Source organism: Aethalodelphis obliquidens, unplaced genomic scaffold (assembly GCF_003676395.1).
Source record: "Aethalodelphis obliquidens isolate GAN/ISIS:26980383/991018 unplaced genomic scaffold, ASM367639v1 scaffold5, whole genome shotgun sequence".
Lineage (NCBI taxonomy): Eukaryota > Metazoa > Chordata > Mammalia > Artiodactyla > Delphinidae > Aethalodelphis > Aethalodelphis obliquidens.
In genome coordinates, this window is record NW_020837949.1 from 48,592,416 (window position 1) to 48,617,731 (window position 25,316).

Below are 25,316 nucleotides of genomic sequence, written 5' to 3' on the forward strand. Positions count from 1 at the left end.
AATCGACAAGGGTCCAGTAGGGCTATTGCCTGAAAAAAATTTGTGCATACCTCTCTTGGGTGCTGGAAGGTCCAAGAAGGGCCTGGACGGGAAGTCACCCTGCGTCATGGTTCTTTTGGCACATATCAGTCCTAAAGAGAGGATTGGAGAAAAAGTTGGTGACCCAAGCTCCCCTTTGCCCCCTTGCCCCTTCCCTATGATCTCCAGAGGGGAGGAATCCAAGTTGTGGAGAGGAAGGGACACCCCAATTTTCTTCTTCCCTGGAAAAGAAGGGATCCAGAGCCTGTTCCTTTCTAGCCCATCAGGCCTTTCTTCTTTTGGATTCCAGCTCCCCAGACCCGGCTTCCGGACCTCTCACTCTCCTCCCCTCTCCCCGGAAAACACCCCAACTCCAGATGCAAGTTAAGCAAATATTTGTAGCTGCCAGTAAATTCCAGCGGCTTTTTATAGCGCGGCTCTCTGCGCCTGGGGCCAAATCGTGCTGCTAAATATTGCTGACCACTTTTTCTTTTATGGCTTTCATGTCACTTAGCTATTGAGAGTAAGATGGATTTGCGCGGAGCCCTCACGGCGCTGCGATTCTCGCCCCCCAGGTCTGCGCTGGGCGGCCATTGGCGGCGGAGCGTCACGTGACCGCGGGGGCGTGCCAATGTGCGCCCTCACGGGTGTCAAGCCCCTGTCAGAGTTTGCGATCAAGATCGTGAAACAACGCGATGCAAAAAGCGACCTACTACGACAGCTCGGCGATCTACGGTGGCTACCCTTACCAGGCAGCCAACGGGTTCGGTTATAATGCCAGTCAGCAGCCGTACCCGGCGTCCGCAGCACTGGGCGCTGACGGCGAGTACCACAGACCCGCCTGTTCGCTCCAGTCGCCCGCAAATGCCGGGGGCCACCCCAAGGCGTACGAGCTGAGCGAGGCGTGTCTGCGCACCCTGAGCGGTCCGCCCAGCCAGCCCCCGGGCCTGGGCGAGCCGCCCCTGGCCCCGCCGCCGCCCCAGGCCGCGCCCCCTGCCCCACCGCAGCCGCAACCCCCGCCGCAGCCCCCTGCGCCTGCCCCCGCCGCGCCCCCGCCCCCCTCGTCAGTCTCCCCCCCTCAGAATGGCAGCAGCAACCCCACCCCCGCCAGCGCAGCCAAGAGCCCCCTACTCAACTCGCCTACCGTGGCCAAACAAATCTTCCCCTGGATGAAAGAGTCTCGGCAAAACACAAAGCAGAAAACCAGCGGCTCCAGCTCAGGTAAAGGGCCGCCTTCCGGAAGAGGGTCCACTGACCTGGCTCCCAGCCCCCCAGGCCACTTCCAGCCACAACCAGCAAGGTTTAGGAGCGCTGGATTATTTCCAGAATTCACCACTCCTCCTCCCCCCAACTCTCAAAGGTTTCCAGAGGCTTTGCAACTAGGGAAGTGATTGGACTCTGCGCAGGAAACCCCAGAGAGAGACCTGATGGGAGTCTTTCCGGACCTCTCTTATGAGCAAGTGGGGCCTAGTGACTTTGGAGTCCCTCCCTGTGGCGTTAGGACCTTTGGGCAGAGCAAACTTGAGCAGCACTGTCTCTTTTTAGCACAGCTCCTCATTTCTAATGAAACACTGGCACCCACCCCACAATGAAATGTGGCAGAATAAAAGCAGGCCTCCAAGTCAGAATCAATGCTCTGCCTATAATCAGAGCCTATTTTTAATTTTTGCTCCAGTAGATGGAGTGGCTGCCTTATCTCTGGGAAGGCCCTACTCAGACTTAGTACAATGAAGGCAGCCAGGGATTTCCTGGGGGAGGGGATGCTAATGGGAACCACATGGGCCTCCTGGAACCAGATTCCAATAGAGGACAGGCGCTGGGTCTTGGGCTTCCCAGCCTCTTCGTTTCCTTTGCTGCTGCCTTCTCCAGTTGCTAGTGCTCTGTTCAGAACCTGAGCATCTGGGACCATCCAGAGCCAGGATTTGGGGGGCCAGGGAGGAAAGGATGGTCAAGATTAGTGGCCAAAGCTGGGGCAGGCTGCTTGATGACATGGAGAACCCTAATTAATAGCATCCAGCATCAGGGGGCTGGGCCTCCCCACCAGAAATGGAATCTCTTTTCAATGGGATCTCTTCTTTCTGGCAGAGAAGGCCTTCCAGATTGGAACTTCCACTCCACTCGTTTATACTGGACAGATCAAATAAGTGGCCAGTTGAGGCAACTGTCCAATCCTTCAGTCAGATAGTGATGGAGGGAAAGGTTTATTGAGTGTATATTAAGTGCCCCACATTCCAGTTACTGTGAAGGGAATGAACATGGTGACACCTGCCCACACGGAGTTTGTAGTCTGATAGGGCTGAAGGATCAGTAAATGAGTCAGAAAGTGAATAGCTCCAGAAGGGAAATACAGACCAGGAAGGCAAACAGGGGGTTCTGCTTTTCTGTTCCTTCCACACACCCCCTTGGAGAGGCCTATGATTTGCAGCTTTACTCAATGACGGGCTACAGGCGCTGTTTCCCCACCAGGACAGAGGACAATACGTAGTTCCTTCTTCCCCTTTCTGGGCCCTGACAAACGGAGGGATCTTTGGGGCCTGGAGGAAGGAGGGGCCTGGCTGGGTCAGGGGCTGGGCGGGGCTGCAGGCAGCCCCTGATGCCACTCTTCCTCTCTCCTCTGATCTCGCAGGGGAGAGCTGCGCAGGTGACAAGAGCCCACCTGGGCAGGCGTCGTCCAAGAGGGCGCGCACGGCCTACACGAGCGCTCAGCTGGTGGAGCTAGAGAAGGAATTTCACTTCAACCGCTACCTGTGCCGGCCGCGCCGTGTGGAGATGGCCAACCTGCTGAACCTCACCGAGCGCCAGATCAAGATCTGGTTCCAGAATCGCCGCATGAAGTACAAGAAGGATCAGAAGGGCAAGGGCATGCTGACATCATCAGGGGGCCAGTCCCCAAGTCGCAGTCCCGTGCCGCCCGGCGCTGGCGGTTACCTTAACTCTATGCATTCGCTGGTTAACAGCGTCCCGTACGAGCCCCAGTCGCCCCCGCCTTTCTCCAAGCCCCCCCAGGGCGCCTACGGGCTGCCCCCCGCCTCCTATCCAGCACCCCTGCCCAGCTGCGCGCCCCCGCCGCCCCCGCAGAAGCGCTACACCGCGACGGGGGCGGGCGCGGGGGGCACACCCAACTATGATCCGCACGCGCATGGCCTGCAGGGCAACGGCAGCTATGGGACTCCACACTTACAGGGAAGCCCTGTCTTCGTTGGGGGCAGCTATGTGGAGCCCATGAGCAACTCTGGCCCCCCCCTCTTTGGCCTAACTCACCTCCCCCATGCCGCCTCGGCTGCCATGGACTACGGGGGCGCTGGGCCGCTGGGCAGTGGCCACCATCATGGGCCCGGGCCAGGGGAGCCGCACCCCACCTACACGGACCTTACCGCCCACCATCCTTCTCAGGGAAGAATTCAGGAAGCCCCCAAGCTCACCCATCTGTGATGGTGGGCTCGGGGCTGCGCGCCAGGAGAGTCCCCACCCCACCCCCGCTACCTACCTTTCTTCTTCGTTTGCTTTTTTTGTTTGTTTAAGGTTCTTCCCGCCCCTCCCTTTTCTCTCTCCTCCGCCCCCACCCCCGTTTTGTTTTCTTTGGTAACACGTTTTTATAGTTTATGTGACGTAGCAATCTTGGTTGCTGGAATGGCTGTCAGTATCAGTAGCGATATTTATCTCCTCCCGCCCCTCGCTCGGCCGCTGGCCCTGCACCTTTACCTTCTCTACTCTTTGATCAGAAACAGGGTATATGAACAAATTTTCTAGCCAAGTTCTTTGATGTGAATTTGTTCGTACATTATGGCTCCCGAGGGGAAGCGATTACTTTTTTTTTTTTAGTTTTTAGTATTTTTTTTTAATTGCACTTCTTGTAAAGAGCGAGAAAAAAATCAAAGGCGCTTTGAAACAGGGGCTCCCTGTGCAAGGATGACTAAGTGTACGTCTTTCCGTGTGTGTATGCTGGTGAACAGTCAGATTTATTTATATTTTTTTTGCAAGCATTGAATAAGTTTTAAATATTATTTATCCCCATCCGTTCGTATTTATATTAAAGAAATTCTGTACCCTGATTGTTCAGAAGGTTTCTTGGGCCTTTTGTTCAATGGTGTATTGGCGTACATAGAAAAAAATTTTATTCGAAAGGGAAATAGAATTCCTTTATAAAAACAGTAACGATGCAATAATACCAGAGAGGATCCAGCTTCTGAAAACAGTGATTTAGGTTTGTAACATCAAGCGAAACTGAAAAAAAAAAAATCTGTAAACGCGAAAAACGCTAGGTTTGTTTTGAGAGTTCTACATTCCTTGCTGCTCACATTCTGAGAAACAAAACAAAAAAATAAAATAAAGTTTCTATTCTGAATAATATCCGTGTTCAGAAGGGATTCTTTGGCCGAAGATAAGGGTCTGCGTGGAGTCCAGGCAGAGGCGAACTGGCGGAGCAGGCCGCGGCAGCCCTCCAGCTCCGGCTTGAGGCCTGGCCAGGCGGCTCGCCCGGGAGCGCGGCGAATCCTCGGGAAGGCAGCCGGAGCTTCTCGCGGCGGCAGTTCTGGAAACGCTGAGCTGCCTGCCCGCTGGGCTGCCCGGTTCCCAGCTGCCACCGAGGCCGGCCGCGGGCGCTGGGGCTGCGGAGTGCTGAGTGCGGGAGGAACAAAGGCAGCCCGGCTGAGGCGCGGCGCGGGGCGCACAGGTGCCCGGGCAGCCCCGCCGGGGGATAAGGTAGGGCTGTCTTCTGCTCCACCATCTTCCTCCGGCCAAAGCAGACCAGCCAACGTCTTAACCCGGGGAATCGCCGGCCGCGCGGAGGATGCCGAGCACTTTCTAGGAGCAACTGGCCTCTCCGCCGATGCTTCGCTGTCCCTTATCGCGCCCGGAGGAAAGAATCACTCCTAAAATCGCCACTGGGTGCGGGGCGGCTCAGAAGAGACTGAGGCTCACCCAGGTCTCCAGCAAAAGAAGAGCTGAACTCCAAGGAGCCTCCCCGAGTCCTTCCATGGACTGCTTGAGTCCCAGCATTGGCTTCTTCCCGGAAAATAGGATTTGGCATACTCTGGATTTATTTCCTCTCCTTCTTCCCTCCCTGCTTTCCTTTTATGGCCCCAGGGGGAGGGGGAGAGAGAAAGGAGATTGGTATCTTTCTAATAAAAATGCAGTTTTACAAGTACTTCTTTTATTTGATGCTACAGGAGCTAAACATTACATTCCTACTGCTGGATTTAAGATAGAGCTGCCGACTGACTGGCTGGCAGAGGCAGAGGCAAAGGCAGGCACAGGAAAGGGAAATATTTTCATCTTCAGATTAAAGAATTGCTCGGAGAAGAAACCGAAATCTGAAAGTGCAAACCTCAGAACTACATCCCCATCAGCAGCCCCCCGTCAAAGCTGGAAGTGAGGAACCACCTGTGTCTGGGGATCAGGAGCATCTGATGTGAGAAATAAGTCCCCCATCTCCCTGGATTGTATCTTTCAGAGGCAGAGATGGGAAATGTCGCCATTTTGTTTGCAATCCAAAATATACATCATCATGGCCTCTATCTTTCCCCTGAGAAGCTCCTGAAGATGAGCTTTAAAAACAGGCAGTGGAGCCATTTTGGGGGTACCTACTGGGCGTGAAGGAGCTGCTTTTAGAGAAACTCCTGAAGTTTAAAAAGAAAGAAAAGAAAAAGGCTGGGCAGATGCAAAGCGAGGCAGCTGTAGAGATCTGGGTGTTTCTCTCACTGCTAGAGGTGCTTCCCCCAAATCTGTCCTGGGTCTCCTGCTATGTATTTTTTTTTTCTTTTTAAAGAGTTTGGGCCGTGGAAGAAGTAGATTTGCTCCCTACCATCCCCCACCCCCAACCTCCCTGCTGACATATGGCGCACCTCAGAAATGTAGAGGCTGGAAAACCAGTCTTTTTGAGGACTGGAGCTTCCACCCTTTTGGTTGTTCAGACCTGAACACAGTAGGCTGAGACAAGGGGGTCTTCTTTTAAGTAACAATTTTAGAGAAGTGTGTAAAATTACCTGGGAGAAGACGAAACAGTGGTGGGGGGGGGGAGAGAGAGAGAGAGAGAAAGCTACCCATCCAGAGATGAAAATCTTTCAGAGATCCCACTGTTTGAATCCGTTTCCAAAATCTCTAAAATCTACTCTTTAGCTGAGGGAGAACTGGTTTGGAGAAGTCCTTCTTCCCTCAGGGCAGAGATTTTAGAAAGGAGATTCCAATATGATTTCCCATATCTTGGCAGTCAAGACATTCATTTTGACTATCAAAGAAAAAATATCAATCTGAACCCCAGTTTCCTAGATATTAAAAAGAAATCCTTATTATAATATCTCCTGAGTTAAAGTAATAGGTTTTGGGAAGATTTCAGTGTTGAATGGTCCAAAAAAAGGGTTTTCTTCCAGATGGTATTTGAATTAAGGCCGCTGAGGCCAGCAGAAAGCTCTCACCCACGCAGCCCCTGACAAAGCCTCAACGATACGGGGGCAGCGCTGCTTCCTCTCCACGCTCCCCCTCCCCTTAACCCCTCAATATTTTCTGGTAAAAGCAAATGCCAAAAGCCACCATCCCAGAGTCCACAAAACACCTTTCCTAAAAGCAGCCTTATAACTCTTTTTGCTGCCAAAAAAGAAAAATCTTTAAAAAGACTAGTTTTCCTTGTTTACTTGCGTTTCCTGCTCTCCTCTTTGCTCGGCCACATTTGATCTTGGAAAGAGCTCGAAGCTGAAATGTGTTCTTAAGGGCCAGAAGCTGTCAAGGCTTTTGGTGAGCAAGATTGATCGCACTCAGACTTCCTTCAGAGCTTTGTTTGGAATAAAAGCAAGAAAACTGAAAAAACCCCCACATTTTCCAAAATAGCATCTCTATCTGTAAGGCAATGCTCTGGGCTAGTCAATGACGAAGTCCACTTTATATCTAATTTCCAACCCAAACCCCCTTTGATGCCAGCCTCAGAGATGGAGTCCTATCCTTGTGGCTTGGTCAGCCTTCCTTGTTTTCTAAGTAGATTTTTCTCCTCCGACAATCTTTCTCTCCCTGGCCATCAGAATGATTTATTTTCCTGCCACCGATGCCTGCCGGCCAGGGGGAGTCTGATCACTTGGTCCATTTCAAAGGAAGCAAAAGCGAATCATCATCCTCAGGGTTTGGGGGAAAAGAGATACCTTCAGATTTCTCTCTCAGCCTCCTTCCCTTTTTCTGGCTTGGTGGATTTTTTTCAAAGTTATTGTTTGGTATCTAAAGGTGTTATCTTTTGAACCCTCCAGCACAGTCCAAGATTCGCTCAGTCTCAAGTCTCCAAGTTGGAAAAAAGAAAGTGAAGAGAGAAACAGAACCTTTATAATTCCTCCTTGGGTCGCCCTCTGTCACCCGCGGTGCTGTTTCTCACAACAGAACCCGAGTGCAAACATCCCTGGTGGCCAAGAAGCGGGACAGTGCAGGAGACAGTTCGGGCTGCCAGGGAGCACTCACTGCATCTGAACCAAGAAGCCCGCACCAGAGCGACAAGGATGAGAAGAAGGGGAGGAAAAGAAAAAGAAAACAGGAGAGAACAAGCAAGCGCCTTCTCCTTCCGTGCTGCTAACTTCCAACAGACTTCCTGGAAATCAGAAATACTTACCGCACCCGAGCCCTACGGGTATGAAACCCAGAATGCCAGGAGCCGCACGCGCCTGCTCGGGGCGGCATTTCTTTGGCTGGCCGCCGCCCTGGCTACAGGGATTTGGACACATGGATCTGGGGTTGTTGTCTCGCTTGGCACATGCATCTATCTTTCTCGAGCCACTCCTGAGAAGTTGATGGCGCAAGAGGGTCGGGAAGCCTGGAGAGCCGCCTCCCGTTTTCCGCTTCCCGCTGGAGCCAGATGCATAGTTGTCGTGGAAAAGCCGGCTAACAATGGGCCGGGGTCCGGGGTCCGTGGGCGCGGACTCCGAGCTGGGCTTTGGGAGGGGGGCGAGGGCCTGAGGGAAGTGGGGGGAGGAGAGGTGGACAGAGGAGAGACAGGGAGGAGGAGAGGGGAGAAGAGGGAAAAAAAGAGGAAAAGAGGGAAAGACAGACAGACGGGAAGGAAAACAGAGACAGACCAGTTCTGAGATCCAGGAACTGGTTTATGGCGGAGGAGGAAAAGGGAAATAAAAGGGAGGAACCCCCCAAAAGAATCCTTCTCTCTCTTTCTGTCCCCCCCCGCCCCCGCCCTTTCCTCTCTCTGTCTCATCTCCCCTCTCCCTCTGCTTCTTCCTCCTGCCTCAGCAGAACTTATGTGGTTGGGATGCGGGGCCCTCGGGTGTCAAAACTTTAAGATTAATGGATTACTTTGTTAATGACTGCAGGCGTCAGACTGAGGTGCTTAAATGATTTGTGAGGTGCGAGGCGTCTTCCCGACAGTCCCAAACAATGCGCGGAGTGTGCGGGGGAGGCAGAGGGCAGCTGCCGCCGGGACCGGCTGCAGGGCTCACCACTCGCACGCACTCACACACTCACACACACTGCCAGGCGCACACACCAGATCCGTGCTGATCAGGAGGCGGGCAGGCACCCTCGCCCCCACGCACTCCCAGGCATCCCTAACCCACACCCACATATAGGTATTTTTGCCCAGAAAAAAGTGTAAATAAAGCCTCGCTGGCCCCCAATGAGGCGTTCCTTCCCGACTTTTTTGGATCAATCAAACAGACAGTGGCTTCTTTTGATTAAAGCCCAAATTGTCATTGGGCAGAAGCAATCATGTGACAGCCAATTCGGTCCAATTTCAACCTTGTCTCCATGAATTCAATAGTTTAATAGTAGCGCGGTCCCCATACGGCTGTAATCAGTGAATTAGAAAAAAAACACCCCAGCAGCGATCTTCTATGATAGATTTTTTTTTCCCCTCCGCGCTCGCCTTTTTCCTGGGCCTTGCCCCCCCAAAGCCCCTCCAGAAGAGGGAACTTTTTCTCCGAGGGGGCTCCAAGGAGAAGGCCATGAATTACGAATTTGAGCGAGAGATTGGTTTTATCAATAGCCAGCCGTCGCTCGCTGAGTGCCTGACATCTTTTCCCCCTGTCGCTGATACATTTCAAAGTTCATCAATCAAGACCTCGACGCTTTCACACTCGACACTGATTCCTCCTCCTTTTGAGCAGACCATTCCCAGCCTGAACCCGGGCAGTCACCCTCGCCACGGCGCTGGCGGCCGCCCCAAGCCGAGCCCCGCGGGCAGCCGCGGCAGCCCAGTGCCCGCCGGCGCCCTGCAGCCGCCCGAGTACCCCTGGATGAAGGAGAAGAAGGCGGCCAAGAAAACCGCGCTGCCGCCCGCCTCGGCCGCCGCCACCGGCCCTGCCTGCCTCAGCCACAAAGGTCAGTCCAAAGACTTGGCCCCAGGTCCCCGGACCCTCTTCCCCTTCTGGGCTGCCCCGAGAGCGGTTATGGGGGGAGGGGAGCGTGGGCTGGGAGAGAAGGGGGAGAGAGAGAGATGCTTGGCTGCTTTCCCTTCCCCTGTGGGCTCAGGAGTGGGTTTGATGTTGAGAAAAGGGATCCTGCGTTCCGCATTGATTTTATATATATATATATATATATATATATATATATATATATATGTATATTTTAAGAAGGGGGTGGGGGAACTTTCCCTAACTTGTGTAATGTGGGATGATTTATTTGAGTTGGAACTGACCTCCTCTTGTCTAGTTGTCCTAGAGTTTGGCTTTTTGACAGTAATGAAGAGTGATAGATCGCTCTTGCTCAGCTAAGCAGCTGATGCATTAATTATAAATTGTGGTGTGGCTAATATAAAGTTTGCTCCCGGATGGAGAGGTTGGGGGGAGCTACAGGCAAGAATTTGATGGAGGTGGAAGAGATGGGGTCTCCCCGGGCTGGGCTCCCAGGAAAGGCAGCACAATAGCTTTACTGCATCTAGGGGCGGCCATTTTGTTGCAGTTGATCTTTTCTGCTATATTTATTCTCCAGTGGAATAACCCCGCTCGGACCCCTCCACCTCCAACTGTGCGTGTGTCTCTTGTTGGTTTCCCTTTCCGCAGAATCCCTGGAAATCGCCGATGGCAGCGGCGGGGGCTCCCGGCGCCTGAGAACTGCTTACACCAACACGCAGCTTTTAGAGCTGGAAAAAGAATTTCATTTCAACAAGTACCTTTGCAGACCCCGAAGGGTGGAAATTGCAGCGCTGCTGGATTTGACTGAGAGACAAGTGAAAGTGTGGTTTCAGAACCGGAGGATGAAGCACAAGAGGCAGACCCAGTGCAAGGAGAACCAAAACAGCGAAGGAAAATTTAAAAGCCTCGAAGACTCTGAGAAAGTGGAGGAGGACGAGGAAGAGAAGTCGCTCTTTGAGCAAGCCCTCAGCGTCTCCGGGGCCCTTCTGGAGAGGGAAGGTTACACTTTTCAGCAAAATGCCCTCTCTCAGCAGCAGGCTCCCAATGGACACAATGGTGACTCCCAAAGTTTCCCAGTTTCGCCTTTAACCAGCAATGAAAAAAATCTGAAACATTTTCAGCACCAGTCACCCACTGTTCCTAACTGCTTGTCAACAATGGGCCAGAACTGTGGCTCTGGCCTAAACAATGACAGTCCCGAGGCCCTCGAGGTCCCCTCTTTGCAGGACTTTAACGTTTTTTCCACAGATTCCTGCCTGCAGCTTTCAGACGCAGTCTCGCCCAGTTTGCCGGGTTCCCTCGACAGTCCTGTAGATATTTCAGCTGACAGCTTTGACTTTTTTACAGACACACTCACCACAATCGACTTGCAGCATCTGAATTACTAAAAACATTAAAGCAAAACAAAGCATCACAAAACAAAAACCCCTTTGACCGGGTGGTTTTGCCTTCCTTTATTCTGAGAGTTAATTTTTATTTTCTTTTCTTCTTGACCTACCCTCTCCCTCCTTTAAATGTTGAAGATTTTTCTGTTTAGTGATTCCCTTAACCCAGTTACAGAGCCATCTTTTTCAGATTATTTTGGAGTTTTAGTTGTTTAAAATCTAATCCAGCAACCCTCTATGTGATTTCCTGAAAGCAATATATGAGGCCTGCAAGAAAGTGATCATATAATTGTATCTTCACTTTCTTTTTATTTTTGTATTACATTAGGATGCATTGTCATGCGTATTTTTGGTAGAATAAATTCTCCTTTGCTATAAGTAGCTTTCTTATTTTTTTTCCTCCCCCTCTTTCTCAAGGCTCATAACAGTTTCTTTTTCCTCTTTTAGTCTAACTTGGTAAATAAAATTCTGGTCACAATCCATTTTCTTTTTCAATTTTAATATATTTATTAAATGGGCATGTTCAAAGTCTTCAATAGACAGCAACAAAAGAAGAAAGCCAGAAAATGGTTAGGGCTTCTGAGAAGTGTGGTTTTTTTGTTTTTTAAGGGAATGGATTAGGTTTTTCAATGTAGAGATTCAAGCCATAGATTTAAATTGGTAATAGAAACAGGACTGGGCAGCCTCAGAGTTGGGCCAAGCCCAAGCTTTTGAAAGTGGAGAAATAAAGTGCCTACAGAAACCTCCAACTCCAGGAAGGAGGAACATGGAGTTTCTTTAACAAGCTACCAGTCTCCAGGTCAATAACTAAGTTATCAAGAATTCATTTATTTATACACATTTGTTTCAAACATTTACATTCCAAACCCCTCCCCCACAAATCCCCAAACATTTTCAGTGCGGTTGATTAGTCTCCCAGCTGTTGATGGGTCCAGGCAAACAGACCTAAAACAGAAAAACAAAAATAAAACAAAACAATGGTTACTAGCTGGAAAATGCACTTCAGAAAGGGTTTTTTTTTTTTTTTTTTTTTTTTTGCAATCCTCTGGTTCAGTCATTCTAGGATTCTTCTTTTTTTTTTTTCAGGGTCATAAAAATCAATATTTCATTCTTAAATCTGTTTACATGGCAAATAATGGATCATTAAAGCTTTGAAGTCAGGTTAGCAAGATGAGATTTAAAGTGGAGTGTTTCTACCCCCCAGGTTATAAATTAACCCAGTTTCTAGAGAGAGAAAGAGAAAAAGCACTTTAAATGAAATATCAATAAAATGTGAACTAGGGATGTTACTGGGCTGTTCTGATTTTTTCTCCCTTCTTATGTCTCCCCATGTTTATTTTTCCCTTACTGAGCTCTGTTCCGATGGCTACTTACCGTGAGAAAAGGCAGCGAGTAAGCAACATGTGTGGGGGGCGGGTTGATTTAAGAACCCGGCTCTTAATAGCAAAGGCTTGGAAGTTATGAGGAAATCGCGATCCTTCTCCCCGGGTTTGCTGCCTACCTTCCCCCACCCTTTTGCCCCCTAAATCCCGGCAGCGGCGGAGGCGAGTGGGGACCCGGGCAAGTCTCCTGCCCCAGGCGCGGAGCGGAGCAGGCGGCCCGGCCGAGGCCAGGGTTTAGCCGCTGCTGTTTGCGATTCATCCCACGCTCATAAATCAAACGCTTTCTATGAATGAGAATGTCATCAAAGAGATCAATTGCAGGAACACATGCACAAATAAAAATCCTCTTACGTATTTGCCAGGAATCCCCGTCCGAAAGCATTAAGTTAGAAGGCGTTTAGTCATAATTCATTTTTATTGCTCTTTTAAAACAACAGCTTGGCTGAGCTGCGGATGCCATGAACAGCTCGGGGCCTCGGCGGCGTTTTGTCTCCTCCTCGCTCCTTCCCTTTCTACTACTAGAAGAGCCCTGAAAGAGGCGCTTTGAGCTCAACAAGCCGCTTGCAAGGGATCATTTAAATAGTGACCGAGCTCGCCTTTCACGCACTCTCCTCGGGTGTTTAAAGAGACTTTAGCTCGCGTCGTGGGTCTCTGGCCTACTTGCCCCGAGGACCTAGGGTCTCCCACTCGGCGAAATGAACCCTAGGATTTCGTGGTGGTGAAGGAACCAGGCTACGGAAGCGTGCGGGATCGAGGCCAGAGGAAGCTGCCTTTGTGAGCCGCACCGGGAGAGCGGCGCTCTGGGCGACCAGCCGGGGCGGAGTCGGCTCGACCTCGAGAGCCCGGCCAGCCCGGAGCAGTGCGCGGAGGCGGCTCGGTCGCGGCCCGTGTGCAGCGGCCCTGTGTGCTAGCGCAAGCTTGTGATCCCAAGAAAAACACTCCACCCACGATGGCCGGGAAAAAGGCCCGGAGGGAGGAAGAGAGGTGGAGGGAGAGGAGCCCAGAGGCGGAGAACTAGCAGAGGAAGGAGAGCGGCTGCAGACTGGGGTGGCTTTGTGGCGCGAGCCCTGCTGCCGAGGGGGTCGTGCAGACCCGAGCCGAGGAGGCCAACAAAGGGACAGGAATGAGGCAAGGGGGAGAACGTACCGACGAGCTTCGGCTGTGAGAGCAGATCGTCCTCAGTGCCAGGCCAGACCCCCTAAGGTCCTGCCTCCTCCCCCATAGGAGCCCCTTCTCCGCCCCCCCCCCCACTGGCTGGAGGCCTGGCGCTCCCAAGGAAGCCACCTCCAGGAGGGCCTCCTTGCCTTTTCCCTTCTCCCGGATGAGGTTCCCCAGGTGCTGAAACTGGGGCAGGAGTGACCTTTCCTGGTTCCCTCTTAACCATGATTGGGGATGGGTCGCAGGTCACAGGAAAATACCCTTTCAAAAGGAAATGTTTAGGAAAAATGTTCCTTTGCTACTGAGGGAATCTACAGTCAAATGTCTGCCAGTTTTCCCTCTTGGGGAGACAGGTTAGGAGGGAACTTCTATACGTGAAGAACAGAACCCAGAAACCTGAAAGGCTGACTAACACATCTGAAACGTGCCTGCCTCAAGAAAAACCTCTTTCTTTTAACTGGGGAGGGGGAGCTAGAGAGGAGGGAGGACCCCCAACCCACGCACAATCCTCAGACAATCCGATCTGTCGGACTCCGATGTGGTGAACACGGTCAGAATAGAGCTACACAGCATTGGCTGCAAAGCTTCTGGATGATGTCTGGATTTCTTTTACCCAAGAATGCATCAATTCTTGGCCTCTGTTTGGCCTTTTCTCTCTACAAGCTAAGGGTTCACACGAAACCTAATAGTAAACAGCAGTTAACGACCCCGTCGGCATCGGGGTAGGACGAGGGTGATGGAGAACAGGACCCCTGTCCTGGGATGACGCTCAGATTTGCACATGTCTCTCTAGGGAAAGACTTGAAGGTTCACACAAGGAACTACGCAGTCAGTTGTTGGGGAAGGAGGAAATGTCCCGTCCACCATCAGCCATCTGTCCCCCGCCCCTCCCACCTGCCAACCCCCCACCCCCACTTCAGCTGTGCAGTAGAATGGGGGGGGGTGGATAAAGGAAGCTCTACCACTCCTAACATCTCCCTTCAGAAAATGAGAAACGTTGCGGGGAGGGGGGGGGGAGAGTCCATCGTAGTTTGCGGTAGCCGTGGTCTCGCCCTTTGAGGCCCCGGTCGGATCACGCAGGCTCCTGGGTCCTAGGGAGCCGGCAGATGGCCTGCAGCGCAGGGCCCGGCCCCCAGGCTTGCCACGTCCGCTAGCGTCATCTCTCTCCCCCCCGCCTCCTACCCCTCAAAATCCACCGGCGGAGTTGCTACGGATCCCGTAGGGCTCCCAGAGCAAGCTGAGTGGGGAGGAGAAAGGGGCGGAGAGCGAGGAGAGAGGGAGGGCGAAGAGTTGGGCCACCCCTGGTCTTGGCCAGCAAGCCTAGCTCCCAAGGCTCAGCCACTCCCGGGCGTCAAATTACATACAAAAGCTCCACGTTGCCACGCTAATAGCCGATGGGGGGGGGGGGGGGGAGGGGGAGGAGGAAAGGAGGCTTCAAGACCCTCCCTGGAGAAGGGAAGTTTCCTTTTTTGCCCTCGTCCCCTCCACGCCCACTCGGGTTCCTCCCAGCCAGCTCTCTGCGTACTTCCCTCTCCATCCCGAGCTTAGAGAGCTGGTGGCCCAGCCTCGTCCTACGCCACCGTTCTCAGCACTCCTCGAGGCACCGCAGAAGGCACTGAACGGAAAGCGCCCGGGGAGCAACCCTTCCAATTCCTTGCGTTCCGGGCTCGGCCAGTGTGCTAGTGGCGGCCCAGCGAGCTCCCGCCCACTGATTCCCGACCCGAGAGATCGAGGAGCCCTCCTCGCTTCTCACCTCTTGCCAATTCATCTTTCTGTGCGCGGTGGGGAAGGGGGCGGTGACGGGGGATGCCTTCCAGCCCACACTTCCCGGAGCGGGGGGAGATCGGATTCAGCGCGCGCAGAAAGCAGCCTCTGCTCCCCTTCGCCCCAGCGCTCCGAATCTGCCCCGGCAGCTGCCGCAGCTGCTGCTGCCGCCCGGGCTGCCTGGGGGGGCGACTGCGCGTCACCTAGACTGAGGAGCGCTGGGGATTTAAATGCCACTGAAATGGTGATCCATCACCGCAGGAGCCAGCAAACTTTCGCAGCAAGCTCCGCCATTGGTTGATATAGTCACGTGCCCCTCCCCTAGCGCCCTCCGCCCTCCCGCCCCCCCTCTTGCGCACTGTACATTCATATCATTTTTCTTCTCCGGCCCCATGGAGGAAGTGAGAAAGTTGGCACGGTCACCCAGGGCTTCGCAGGACCCGGTCACTCAGTGACAGATGGACAATGCAAGAATGAGCTCCTTCCTGGAATACCCCATCCTCAGCGGTGGCGACTCGGGGACCTGCTCAGCGCGAGCCTACCCCTCCGACCATGGAATTACAACTTTCCAGTCGTGCGCGGTCAGTGCCAACAGCTGTGGCGGCGACGACCGCTTCCTAGTGGGCAGGGGGGTGCAGATCAGCCCGCCCCACCACCACCACCATCACCACCCCCAGCCGGCCACCTACCAGACTGCTGGGAACCTGGGGGTATCCTACTCCCACTCGAGTTGTGGTCCAAGCTACGGCGCGCAGAACTTCGGCGCGCCTTACAGCCCCTACGCGTTAAATCAGGAAGCAGAAGTAAGTGGTGGGTACCCCTCGTGCGCTCCCGCTGTTTACTCTGGAAATCTCTCATCTCCCATGGTCCAGCATCACCACCACCACCAGGGTTATGCCGGGGGCGCGGTGGGCTCGCCTCAGTACATTCACCACTCATATGGACAAGAGCACCAGAGCCTGGCCCTGGCCACGTATAATAACTCCTTGTCCCCTCTCCACGCCAGCCACCAAGAAGCCTGTCGCTCCCCTGCATCAGAGACATCTTCTCCAGCACAGACCTTTGACTGGATGAAAGTCAAAAGAAACCCTCCCAAAACAGGTCAGTCTTGCCATTCCATGAAAGCTCCTTGATGATTTTGGAAGGAGCTGGTATGCTTAGTTTCCAAGGAAAATTAATCATGTTTTTTTTTTAAAGTTCTTGCTTCCCACCTGTGTTGTAGGGTGTGGGGTGGTTTACCCAGGTGTGTTGGGGCAAAGGAGCATCTGGGACTGCTGTATTTCCAAAGGGGCTGGGTTTTAGAGGTTTGGGAAGTAGGAAGTGGGAAGTGGGTAGGTGTGTGTGTGTGTGGGGGCGTCCTGTTAATATCTCCAGGCTCCATTAATCACGGTCTGACCATGCTAATGGTTGATTTCAGATTAACACTTTACACCTCATCACTCACCCTCCCAAGCCCAGTTTATGTTCAGAAATTCTTGATTCCTCTTTACCCGAAGGTTGCTCTGAAGCGTGTACGGAATCTCATATCGATTATAAAAATTTTTACCTTTTCCTCTCATCGCTTCCCACCTTGCCCCCAGGGAAAGTCGGAGAGTATGGCTACGTGGGTCAACCCAATGCAGTGCGTACCAACTTCACTACTAAACAGCTCACGGAGCTGGAGAAGGAGTTTCACTTCAACAAGTACTTGACGCGTGCCCGCAGGGTGGAGATTGCCGCATCCCTGCAGCTCAATGAGACCCAGGTGAAGATCTGGTTCCAGAACCGCCGAATGAAGCAGAAGAAACGAGAGAAGGAGGGCCTCTTGCCCATCTCTCCAGCCACTCCGACGGGAAGCGAGGAGAAGGCCGAGGAATCCTCAGAGAAGTCCAGCTCCTCACCCTGCGTTCCTTCCCCGGGGTCTTCTACCTCAGACACTCTACCTACCTCCCACTGAGGCCGCCCCGGCCCCACTCTGCAGCCCAGGCTACTCCTCCGGCTGGGACTTCTTACCCAAAGCACATTCTTAGCTTATCTTCCTCTCCATTTACAATCTTTCTCTTCCTTTCTGATCCTATCTGGGGAACTCCTGGCCAGGATAATGGGTTTCCAGAGAATTCTGGATTAGAAACTTGATGAGGGGGGAGGGGGGTGTTAGCTCCGTAGCGCAGATTGAGGGCCAGCATCAACTTTCCAATGGCACCTAACATCCCTACTTTTAGGAGATTTCGACAGAACCTACTGTTCCTTTCAGATGCCCTTTGGAAAATAGTTTCCTCTGCCAGCCGAAACATGTCAGAGCGAGGCCTCTCATCTTTTATCTATCTGTATATTTACAGTTCTCCCCTACTTTGCCCTTAAAGTAGGCTAGAGAGAGAGAGAAGAGGGTCCAGGAGCTCATGAAGAACAGATACACTATGAGAGTGTTTACACAATTAATTCATCCCTTAATTTAATTCAATTTTATGTGTGTGAGTTTGCTGGTTGTAAATGCTTTGTCCTGAAAGATTTATCTTTATACAGATTTTCTAGAAATGTTTTGATTAAGTGACTAAAACACAGTGGGCAAACTCTCAAAGCTGGTACAACTTTATATGTGATTATAGGTTAAAGAATTAAAAGCTCTCATTTAAAATCAATCAGATGCCTCAGATGGTAGCCTCAATTTGTTCTTTCAGTGAGTTAAGAAGGCCTGCAGAATACAAGGGTCAGAAACCTTGCTTCCTGTGCTAAGTCTCTCCCCATCCCCACTCCTTTCTTGTTTCTCTGGCCACACTCTATTTAAAATTTGTGCTGGATTATTCAGCATCTAAATGTATTATTCAAACCAGCTTCTTCCTTCCACAGTTATCTTAGCTGGATATGATATATTTTCGGCCCAATTGTTAATGTGATGGATGGCACAATGAATGTATATTTTGTGTGATTCGTGAACAGTCTTTTGCATGTCGCACAATGTTTTGATGTCCCTGAAGTACCACACTGAGTTCTATCAGTTATCCTTTGTGATAGTCCCCATTTCCTGTACAATCATGAACAGCTCAGAGATCCCGGAGTGATGTGATCCAGAGCAGAATTTACGGGTCTTAAGATGTCTGTAATAAATATATTCAGGTTTCAGATATGCTCACGCATCTGTGTATTTGGCTTGGCTACAATTTGCTGGTTCCTACAAAGTTGGCTCATTTCACATGGGGGAGAGAAGTGTGGTGTGTATTTTCAAAGAGGTGGGCCTTTTCTTGAAAAAAAAAAAGGAAAGGCTTTTCATTATGTAGCTGAAGCTTCCCCTATGAGTGTCATTGCACCTAACGATGTCTATGTAATAGGTTGATTTTCTTTAAAATAGCAGCGGCTGCTTTATTATAATCAAAGTTCATTATGGAAAAAAATGAATGGTGAAGAAATTTATGAAGCAGATCTATTTTTGAAACAAACATGGATACTTCCTGGGTCAAGTGCTAACCTTTTCACCTCCAACTCAACGTTGACATATATATAAACAGAATCCCCTTCAAAAGCTGAAACTCTTCAGTCAGTCTTTCCTCACATCAATGAACCAAGAGCTAAGAGATTCACATTTAATTAGCTCCAGTATAAAGCTGTTTGAGGACGGGGCCCCCACCCCACCCCTCTTCCTTCTTTCTGGATTGTTGGACAGCGTGCCAAAATATTCCACTCTTTAAATTGAGTGTGGTCTGTACTGAGTAAACCTTTGCATCCCTCCTCCAATTCCTCCTGTCAAGATCCACTCCTTCCTTCCACTTTTTAAACCCCTACTCCCAATTCCTTCTGGGTTACATATCTCATTCCCATCAGATTCAGCTTTGATTTCACAGCCACCATGGCTGTAACGGGTCTACCGCTCAATTTCCATGCCACATAACCCAGAAAAACATTTTAATTTTCCCTGGGCTCAATAGGTTCTTCCAGGTGAACTTGTGGAAGCCGCCCTGAAGTCTGTCCATATTCAAGTTGCTTCTGACCAATGCATGTGTCTGCTGGTCTCAAACAGAAGAAGCCAGCAAATCAGAAAGTTCAAAGTGACTCTCCTCCTAGACCTGTTACCACATTCCCTTTACTTTCACACATATTTGGAGGCTTTAATTTAACCCCAAGAGTAGAGCAGAAATTTTACCGCATCACAAACAAATACAGACATATGACTTCCGCTCCAAAGGGTGTTTCACAAAGGATGGGCTCGGGTTCAGGGTGGGTGGGTAGTGAGAAATCTTACAAAAACTTGTAATTTGCAGGCCTCCTAGAGCATCCTTGAGATTTCCTGTAGTTCCCTGTCAAAGAGAGTGAGCCGGGACTCTGCAGGCGCAGTTGCCGCGGCCATATCAAGGGCACCCAGTGCCCTCCCCTCAGCTCCTGGGTTCTGGGGTTGCTTCTAAAAGACTCAAGTGGATGGAGGAGAACTTCAAAGTCAGCCAACTCTTTCTTTCATTTCCCGCCTGGCCGTATACAGTATCTTTTGTTTATTAGTGTAAAGCCACACAGCGAAACAGATGGCTGGTTTCCAAATACTTTAATGTGTTAAAGTGTCATTTGCATGCCACTGCCGAGATTTCAATATCTAAAAGCAGGGCCAACCCGCTGGAATCCGGAGATTCCAATCTTCTAGGTGCTGGTTTTAACGTAGCTGAGAGAGAGGAGAATGATGAATTATGGCTAAACATCCCAAGCCTTCTCTAGGTCGTGGAATAAATCAATTAACAAGCAATGCATTTAGGAAACATTAATATACCTTTCAACAAGGAAAACATTTGTATCTTTTTAGTTGTCCCAATCGATTAAATCAAAGGCGCTTAACACATCCTATTTCAAGGTCTCTCTTTTTCTGTTTTGGTCTCTGAGGAGCACAGTTAGCTCCTTGAAAAATGACAGCCATGGTAACTGAAATGACAGAAGATGGAAAACAGAAAATAACATTTTATTGATAAATTTAAAAAGGACAAGAGTCTCAATTAGGGACTTGGGATAATCACAATATAAAATTCCAGTTTTCCAATGCTTTTTCCTCACTTCTCTCACCTTCATTCAAAGTACTCCAGAAATTTAGGGTGTCCCCAACTGAGGCTGAGTTGAAATTGTGCTGCGACTCTGAAGTCTGCTCTCGGCTTCACCTTTGAAAGTTTACTTTTGGAGGCTATTCAGATGTCCTGGTGTTTTCCTCTGGGGCAATCAGATTCAAACCGATCAATATTTACTCAGTCTGAAAGGGTTGTTGAAAAGCCTGCTAACAACAAACTGCTTAGCTGCTCACCCCTGTTTAATCTCAGGTTCACTGAAAGTTCAAGAAGAGATGAATGCAGTGATGGGTCATTTTAGAATGAGTCCCAGTGGTTTATCTGAGCTCTCTGCTAAAGGCAACAATTATAGTTCCATCCCTCTTTGGGAAAGGGTTAACTTGCCTATTATTCTTTTGCTAAACAGTGTTTACTAGAAACTTAAAACACTTTCCTCTCCCTTCCTGACTTTTTTTTGGGGGGGGGGCGGTGGAGAGGGACTTTCCAGCTGCCCTTCTCCTCTCTCCTCTAGCTTTCTGCCAAGCCACTAGGTTTCATTTGACTTAAAATAAATTACACAGAATATTTAAAAAACATTCAATTAGCCTGACAGAAGAGAGCCGATTTATTTCAGGTGCCACGAACTATGAAATGAAGCTCTTTGGGCCATTAGAGTGTATCTTCTTTGCGAAAGAACAGGGCAAGATTGAACTGAAATCCATTTGTGTTTGAGTAATATCGACAATCAGAGCCCCAATATCCATCTGAGATGGCTGTTTAGACATCAGATGGGGGGAGTGGAGGGGGAAGTGCCTTGTGCAGAAGCAAATACCTCAGGTGGAAAGTCAACTTTAAAATTTTATGCCCTCCGAGCATACGAACTGCTGAGATGAAAGGAAGACCCAAGGAAGCCAGTGGGGAATGGTGGGAGAAGATGCTGGACCCTGAAGCTAATTGCTACAGCTCTTCAGAGGTCAAAGTTCATATAATCACTGCATAAATGCATACTAAATAGGGACTTATTAAGCTTTTCTGATGGCTGAGCACGTCTGTGAAAAAAACGGTCACTGCTATTTGTGTTTCTTCCTGAAGAATAATCATCCTTGCAGTAGAAGCTCTAGGAGTCTGAGTCTTTAATTTACTATTTTGAATGACAGGCAAACTTCTGTTTTAAAATTTTGAAAACGGTGCGTGAACAGCATCTTTCTTAATATTGGTTGGGACTGTAAAATACCTCTCTTGGAAATGCTATGGCTTTTTCAACACACACAAGAACATCATGCCCCTATCAGATGAGCTACTCACTAGATGGCTAACTTTGGTGACCCTCTGCTGAAGATAATCTACTTTTTCCTGCATTTCTGAGAACACACGGAAGTTCTGTCTTAGGACTTCTTGTGTTTAGGTGACGAGAATGGATAGAAATCCATCTACCCAAACTCTAATTTTATGAGTCAGAGAGATAAGGCACCCAGAGGTGGATTGATTTGACACAGAGCACATAATATCAATGCTCTTATTTCCTAAATAAAAACCAGAGTGGCTTAGCACCTGAGGCCAGTGCACTGAATTCTAAATTCCTGATTTTATTTTGTTCCTTCCCATTTACTCAATATGATTAGTTTCAGGCTGGATATTGTTTAAATTTTTCTACTTCTGGTTTACTAGCTACACACTCAGTCAAGTCTTTGATTTTGAGGCCATCAGGATTACTGACTCTTTGAAACAATCTCCCAGTATGGCAGATGGAATGTTTCTGCCATCTTCTTTGAACAACAAAATGTTGGGCTACTTGCTGTTAAAGACATATGTTCTAAAAATATAAAAATAGAGATAGAGCGAGCAGGCAGTGTTCAACATATGTATATTTGTTGTTGTTGTTTCTAAACCTAGACTAGAGAAGAACAAATGAAAGAGGAGGTGTTTGTACCCAAGTTCAACAACCTCCCTTAAACTGTCAAGTGGTATCAGCCAGGAAGGGCTTAGAGATGCAAGGAACATTCCAGGGGGTGTCTTAACCCTGAATCGTTTTTTTTTTTTTTTTTTTTTTTTGGTGCTTGTTTGTTTCTGTTTGCTTTGTGGCACAGCATATCCTCCTGAATTGTTCTGGTCCAAATTTCTTTTCTCCACCACTTACTCATTTACCTAAAACTCACACACACACACACACACACACACACACACACACACACACACACACGCAAGGCACCTCAAGCCCAAACAATTAACATAAAGTTTCCTTACAACACAACCTGCCTCGTTTTCCTTCCTCACTGGGGTTCTACTGATCTCAGCAGAACCTGCTGCCCAAAGGGACATCTACGGCTGTCAGTGTTTGAAGAGCTTAACTGGAATCCCTAGCGTTTTAGAGCCTTATTTTTAATAACACCAATCATCAAATATAGCTGACCTTCGGGCCGCAGAACTGAAAACCAAGTAATAATCAACGCTGCTCCGTAGACACTAGCCTATGACCCCACCACCCCCAATCCCAAACCCCAATTACATCATGCAAAACAGTCTGGAAAGACTGCATTTTGAGCTTATTGTAAATAAGTGAAAAGCCCAATGTTTCTTTCTCAACATCTCCAGACACATCTAAAATATGTCTCCCTTTTTAAAACATCCCATTACATTTTTCCTGTTAAAAATGTGTTTGTAAAACGTCTAGTCACAGGGCTAATCTATAGAAATCAGATTGTTTTACGTTTTCCTTTTAGGTTTGGGTGGTTACTTGGTTAGTTAAAAAAGAAAGAAAGAAAGAAAAAAAAAGCACCAAGCAACTGCTTGCAACAGAAAATAAAGGAAAAATTATTGAATGACTTTTTTTTTTTTTAATCGGGCGACTTTTGAGCCGCGCTGGACACTTCACAAATTACGACCTGCTACCTTTTAACAGAAAAATCGCCATAGACTCATATGAAGGCAGAAAGCAATGATTTGAGATGGGAGGGGACACCCCTCCCCCCAATATCAGTAATGTTCTTGGACGGGAATTTTCCATTCTGAGGAGCAAATGGGCTCCTTGCTTCAGGGCGCGCAGGGGGCAGCTGCCCCAGCCTCGGCGAGAGCACGGCGGGGGCGGAGACCCGGCCGGTGCTACTGCTTTGAGGGACGGGGTTCGGGGGGTGCCGTCCGGTCTCCGCGGGCCCGCGGGGGTGGAGGGCAGCCCAGACGTCGCGGCTATAACGACTTGCCCCGTCGGCTTCCCCGCCTTCCGGAGCGAACGCCGCGCTTCCTTTCACGTGCTCGCGGGACCCACGCGGAACAGGAGGCAGCAGCCGGGCAGCCGAGCAGCGCCCGCGGGGTTGACCGTGAACGCCGCCGGAGTCAGGGCGCGTCTCCCGCGGCGTCTGAGAGCCCCGCCGGGTCTCAAGGGACCACCTCGCCTCCCGTCTCCTCCTTCTTTCCCAGCCGGCACCTCTTGCGTCTGGCTGCTCCGGGGATGGAGTCGCAGGGCCTGAGAGATTCGGCCTAAAATGCCGCAGGCGGCCGCCTGACTCCTCCCGGTGAGGGCCTAGGCCTTCCGTCCAGCTCGCGAACCACGCCCCGCCCCACGGGGTCCTGGACAGAACATTCACCTCCAGGAGAAGAAACCCAGGTCGGAAACCTAGCCCCCTAGTTCACTTTTCTGATTTGAAAGCGGAGGGAGACTTTACTCCCTGCCTACCCCCTCCTCTCAGATATTTTCAACATACGTTTAATTGAGTAATATGTTCATTCCCCTTCTAGTTCGACTAAGATGCTTTGAGGGTAGAGGTGAGGGTTGCAGGTGTGGTGAGTTTCTAAACAGTGACTGTTCCTAGAGAGACAAGTACTTCTCTGCTCAGGGAAACAGCCTTGCTTCTCAAATGTCCTCTCCTTATTCAGTTGTAGAGTCAAACCCTGCCTTGCCTCAAGTCGCACTTCTTTCTAGAAAGTTTCCTGTACTACTTTTCACTCTATCAGCTGAGCCCCTCAGAGCTCCACCTTTTGCGCCGGAAGCTTTGTTACAGAACAAGTAACGGGAGCTGTGTGTGAGTTTTGACTCCCCTTAAGAGATCTTAAGCTTCTTGAGGGCAGGGCTCTTGACGTTTAATAATGAGGAGACAGTCCCTGAGGAAAGTGCTCTGGACTGGAATTCAGGACACCTGTGTTTAGTCTTTTCTCTTTCACAGGAGAAGCTTAGGTAGGTAGGATACTTAACCTTTCTATACTTTGAGATTCTTAAATTATAAAATAAGGCAAATGTTCTTGTTGACTTTTAAGTTACCCTCTAAAATGTATGTGATTTTTCAGAATCTTGAAAGTCTGGTGTTTATTCAGGATTACTCTGAGCCAAGCCCTATGTCAAATACTTTACTTACATTAACTCATTTAATCCGCACCAAGAAGGAAGTGTTTTTATTCTTTTGATTTTCAGATAAGGAAACGGAGAGGCGTAAGATGTTAAGTAACTTGTCCACTGAATCCAGAGTCCAAATTCTTATGCATTTTGTTGTAGTGTTTCTCCACGGTGCCAACCACATAAGTCCTCTACAAAGAGTTATCAGGCTATTGGTGTTTGATACAGGTACTATCATGCTGGTAAAGAATTAGAGAGCTGGGGAAGCTGACTGTTTAATATCAGATGTATGTGCAAACTATGGCTGTACCTTCTCGGGAAAATTAGCAAATGGCAAGTATTTGAATGAAAACAAAGCTAAAGAGAGAGGTCAAAATTAACAGTAAAGTCAATGAGAGGATTAACTTAATAAAGACTTTTTTTCATGTCTGACACTAATTGGTTAAGGAAATAATTTTCAGGGAGAAGAAAGATACTGTTTATATTCACAAATGATGTCTGTGGCATGCCTAACATGTGCAGAAGATTGGAAGTATTCAATGTAAAATATAAATGTGTTGTCTCTATGAAAGCTAACATCCATATGGTTGGAAACATTTGAATGCATGAAGTCCCACCCCCCAGCTTTCATTTGGTTATTTGATATACTGAAAATCAGTCACAATTTGCATTTAAAGAATAAAGGAAAAGAATAATTCATCCTCACCCAAAGGGGCCAGTCCTCATAGTTTACCACTTTACACTTCTTGACTGAGAATAACAAGAACAACCAGAACTTCGAGGAATGTATCATGAGGCCTAAAGAGAGCCAGTCTTCAGAAGTCAGTTATTCTCAGAACTCAGTCTGCACAAAGTCAGATTGAATTGTATGTAGAAACACATACATTTGCTTCTTCCCTTTTCTAATTTTCATAAGTGAACAAGGACTTGGCATAATTACAAACATTACAATATTACTGATATTATTC

General features: G+C 49.4%; 3 protein-coding genes and 1 long non-coding RNA gene across 8 annotated transcripts in view; 3 read left to right on the forward strand and 1 right to left on the reverse strand.

Moving 5' to 3' along the window:
• HOXA3 (homeobox A3) overlaps positions 1-5,638 on the forward strand; it is a 34,011-nt gene extending 28,373 nt beyond the window's left edge. For 3 of the 4 annotated variants that reach the window (XM_027102329.1, XM_027102330.1, XM_027102332.1), the window contains 2 exons: positions 594-1,239; positions 2,645-5,638. In XM_027102329.1, the coding sequence (XP_026958130.1) occupies positions 714-1,239; positions 2,645-3,450 (1,332 nt within the window). In that variant the 5' untranslated portion in view covers positions 594-713 and the 3' untranslated portion in view covers positions 3,451-5,638. Of the gene's footprint in view, positions 1-351; positions 1,240-2,644 lie in introns of those variants that run through there. The other variant, XM_027102331.1, reaches the window with a different exon arrangement.
• Positions 5,639-6,116: 478 nt separating this feature from the next.
• Positions 6,117-11,212, forward strand: HOXA2 (homeobox A2). Its single transcript, XM_027102333.1, has 2 exons — positions 6,117-9,315; positions 9,996-11,212. Exons 1-2 carry the CDS (start codon positions 8,829-8,831, stop codon positions 10,733-10,735), a joined length of 1,227 nt encoding a protein of 408 aa, XP_026958134.1. The 5' UTR covers positions 6,117-8,828; the 3' UTR covers positions 10,736-11,212.
• A 328-nt stretch (positions 11,213-11,540) lies between these two features.
• LOC113618302 (uncharacterized) lies at positions 11,541-15,231 on the reverse strand. The gene is made up of 2 exons (XR_003431958.1): positions 15,026-15,231; positions 11,541-11,677 (listed from the first exon to the last, which is right to left on the reverse strand). It is a non-coding gene; the product is annotated as an uncharacterized LOC113618302 (long non-coding RNA).
• A 187-nt stretch (positions 15,232-15,418) lies between these two features.
• Positions 15,419-18,139, forward strand: HOXA1 (homeobox A1). Of its 2 annotated transcripts, XM_027102337.1 has the most exons (3): positions 15,419-15,839; positions 16,043-16,137; positions 16,617-18,139. In XM_027102337.1, the coding sequence occupies exons 1-2, from the start codon at positions 15,495-15,497 to the stop codon at positions 16,100-16,102; spliced, it is 405 nt and encodes a 134-aa protein (XP_026958138.1). In that variant the 5' UTR covers positions 15,419-15,494; the 3' UTR covers positions 16,103-16,137; positions 16,617-18,139. The 2 variants fall into 2 exon arrangements, with proteins under 2 accessions (XP_026958138.1, XP_026958137.1); XM_027102336.1 differs by having other exon boundaries at positions 15,419-16,137.
• The last annotated feature ends 7,177 nt before the right edge of the window (positions 18,140-25,316 follow it).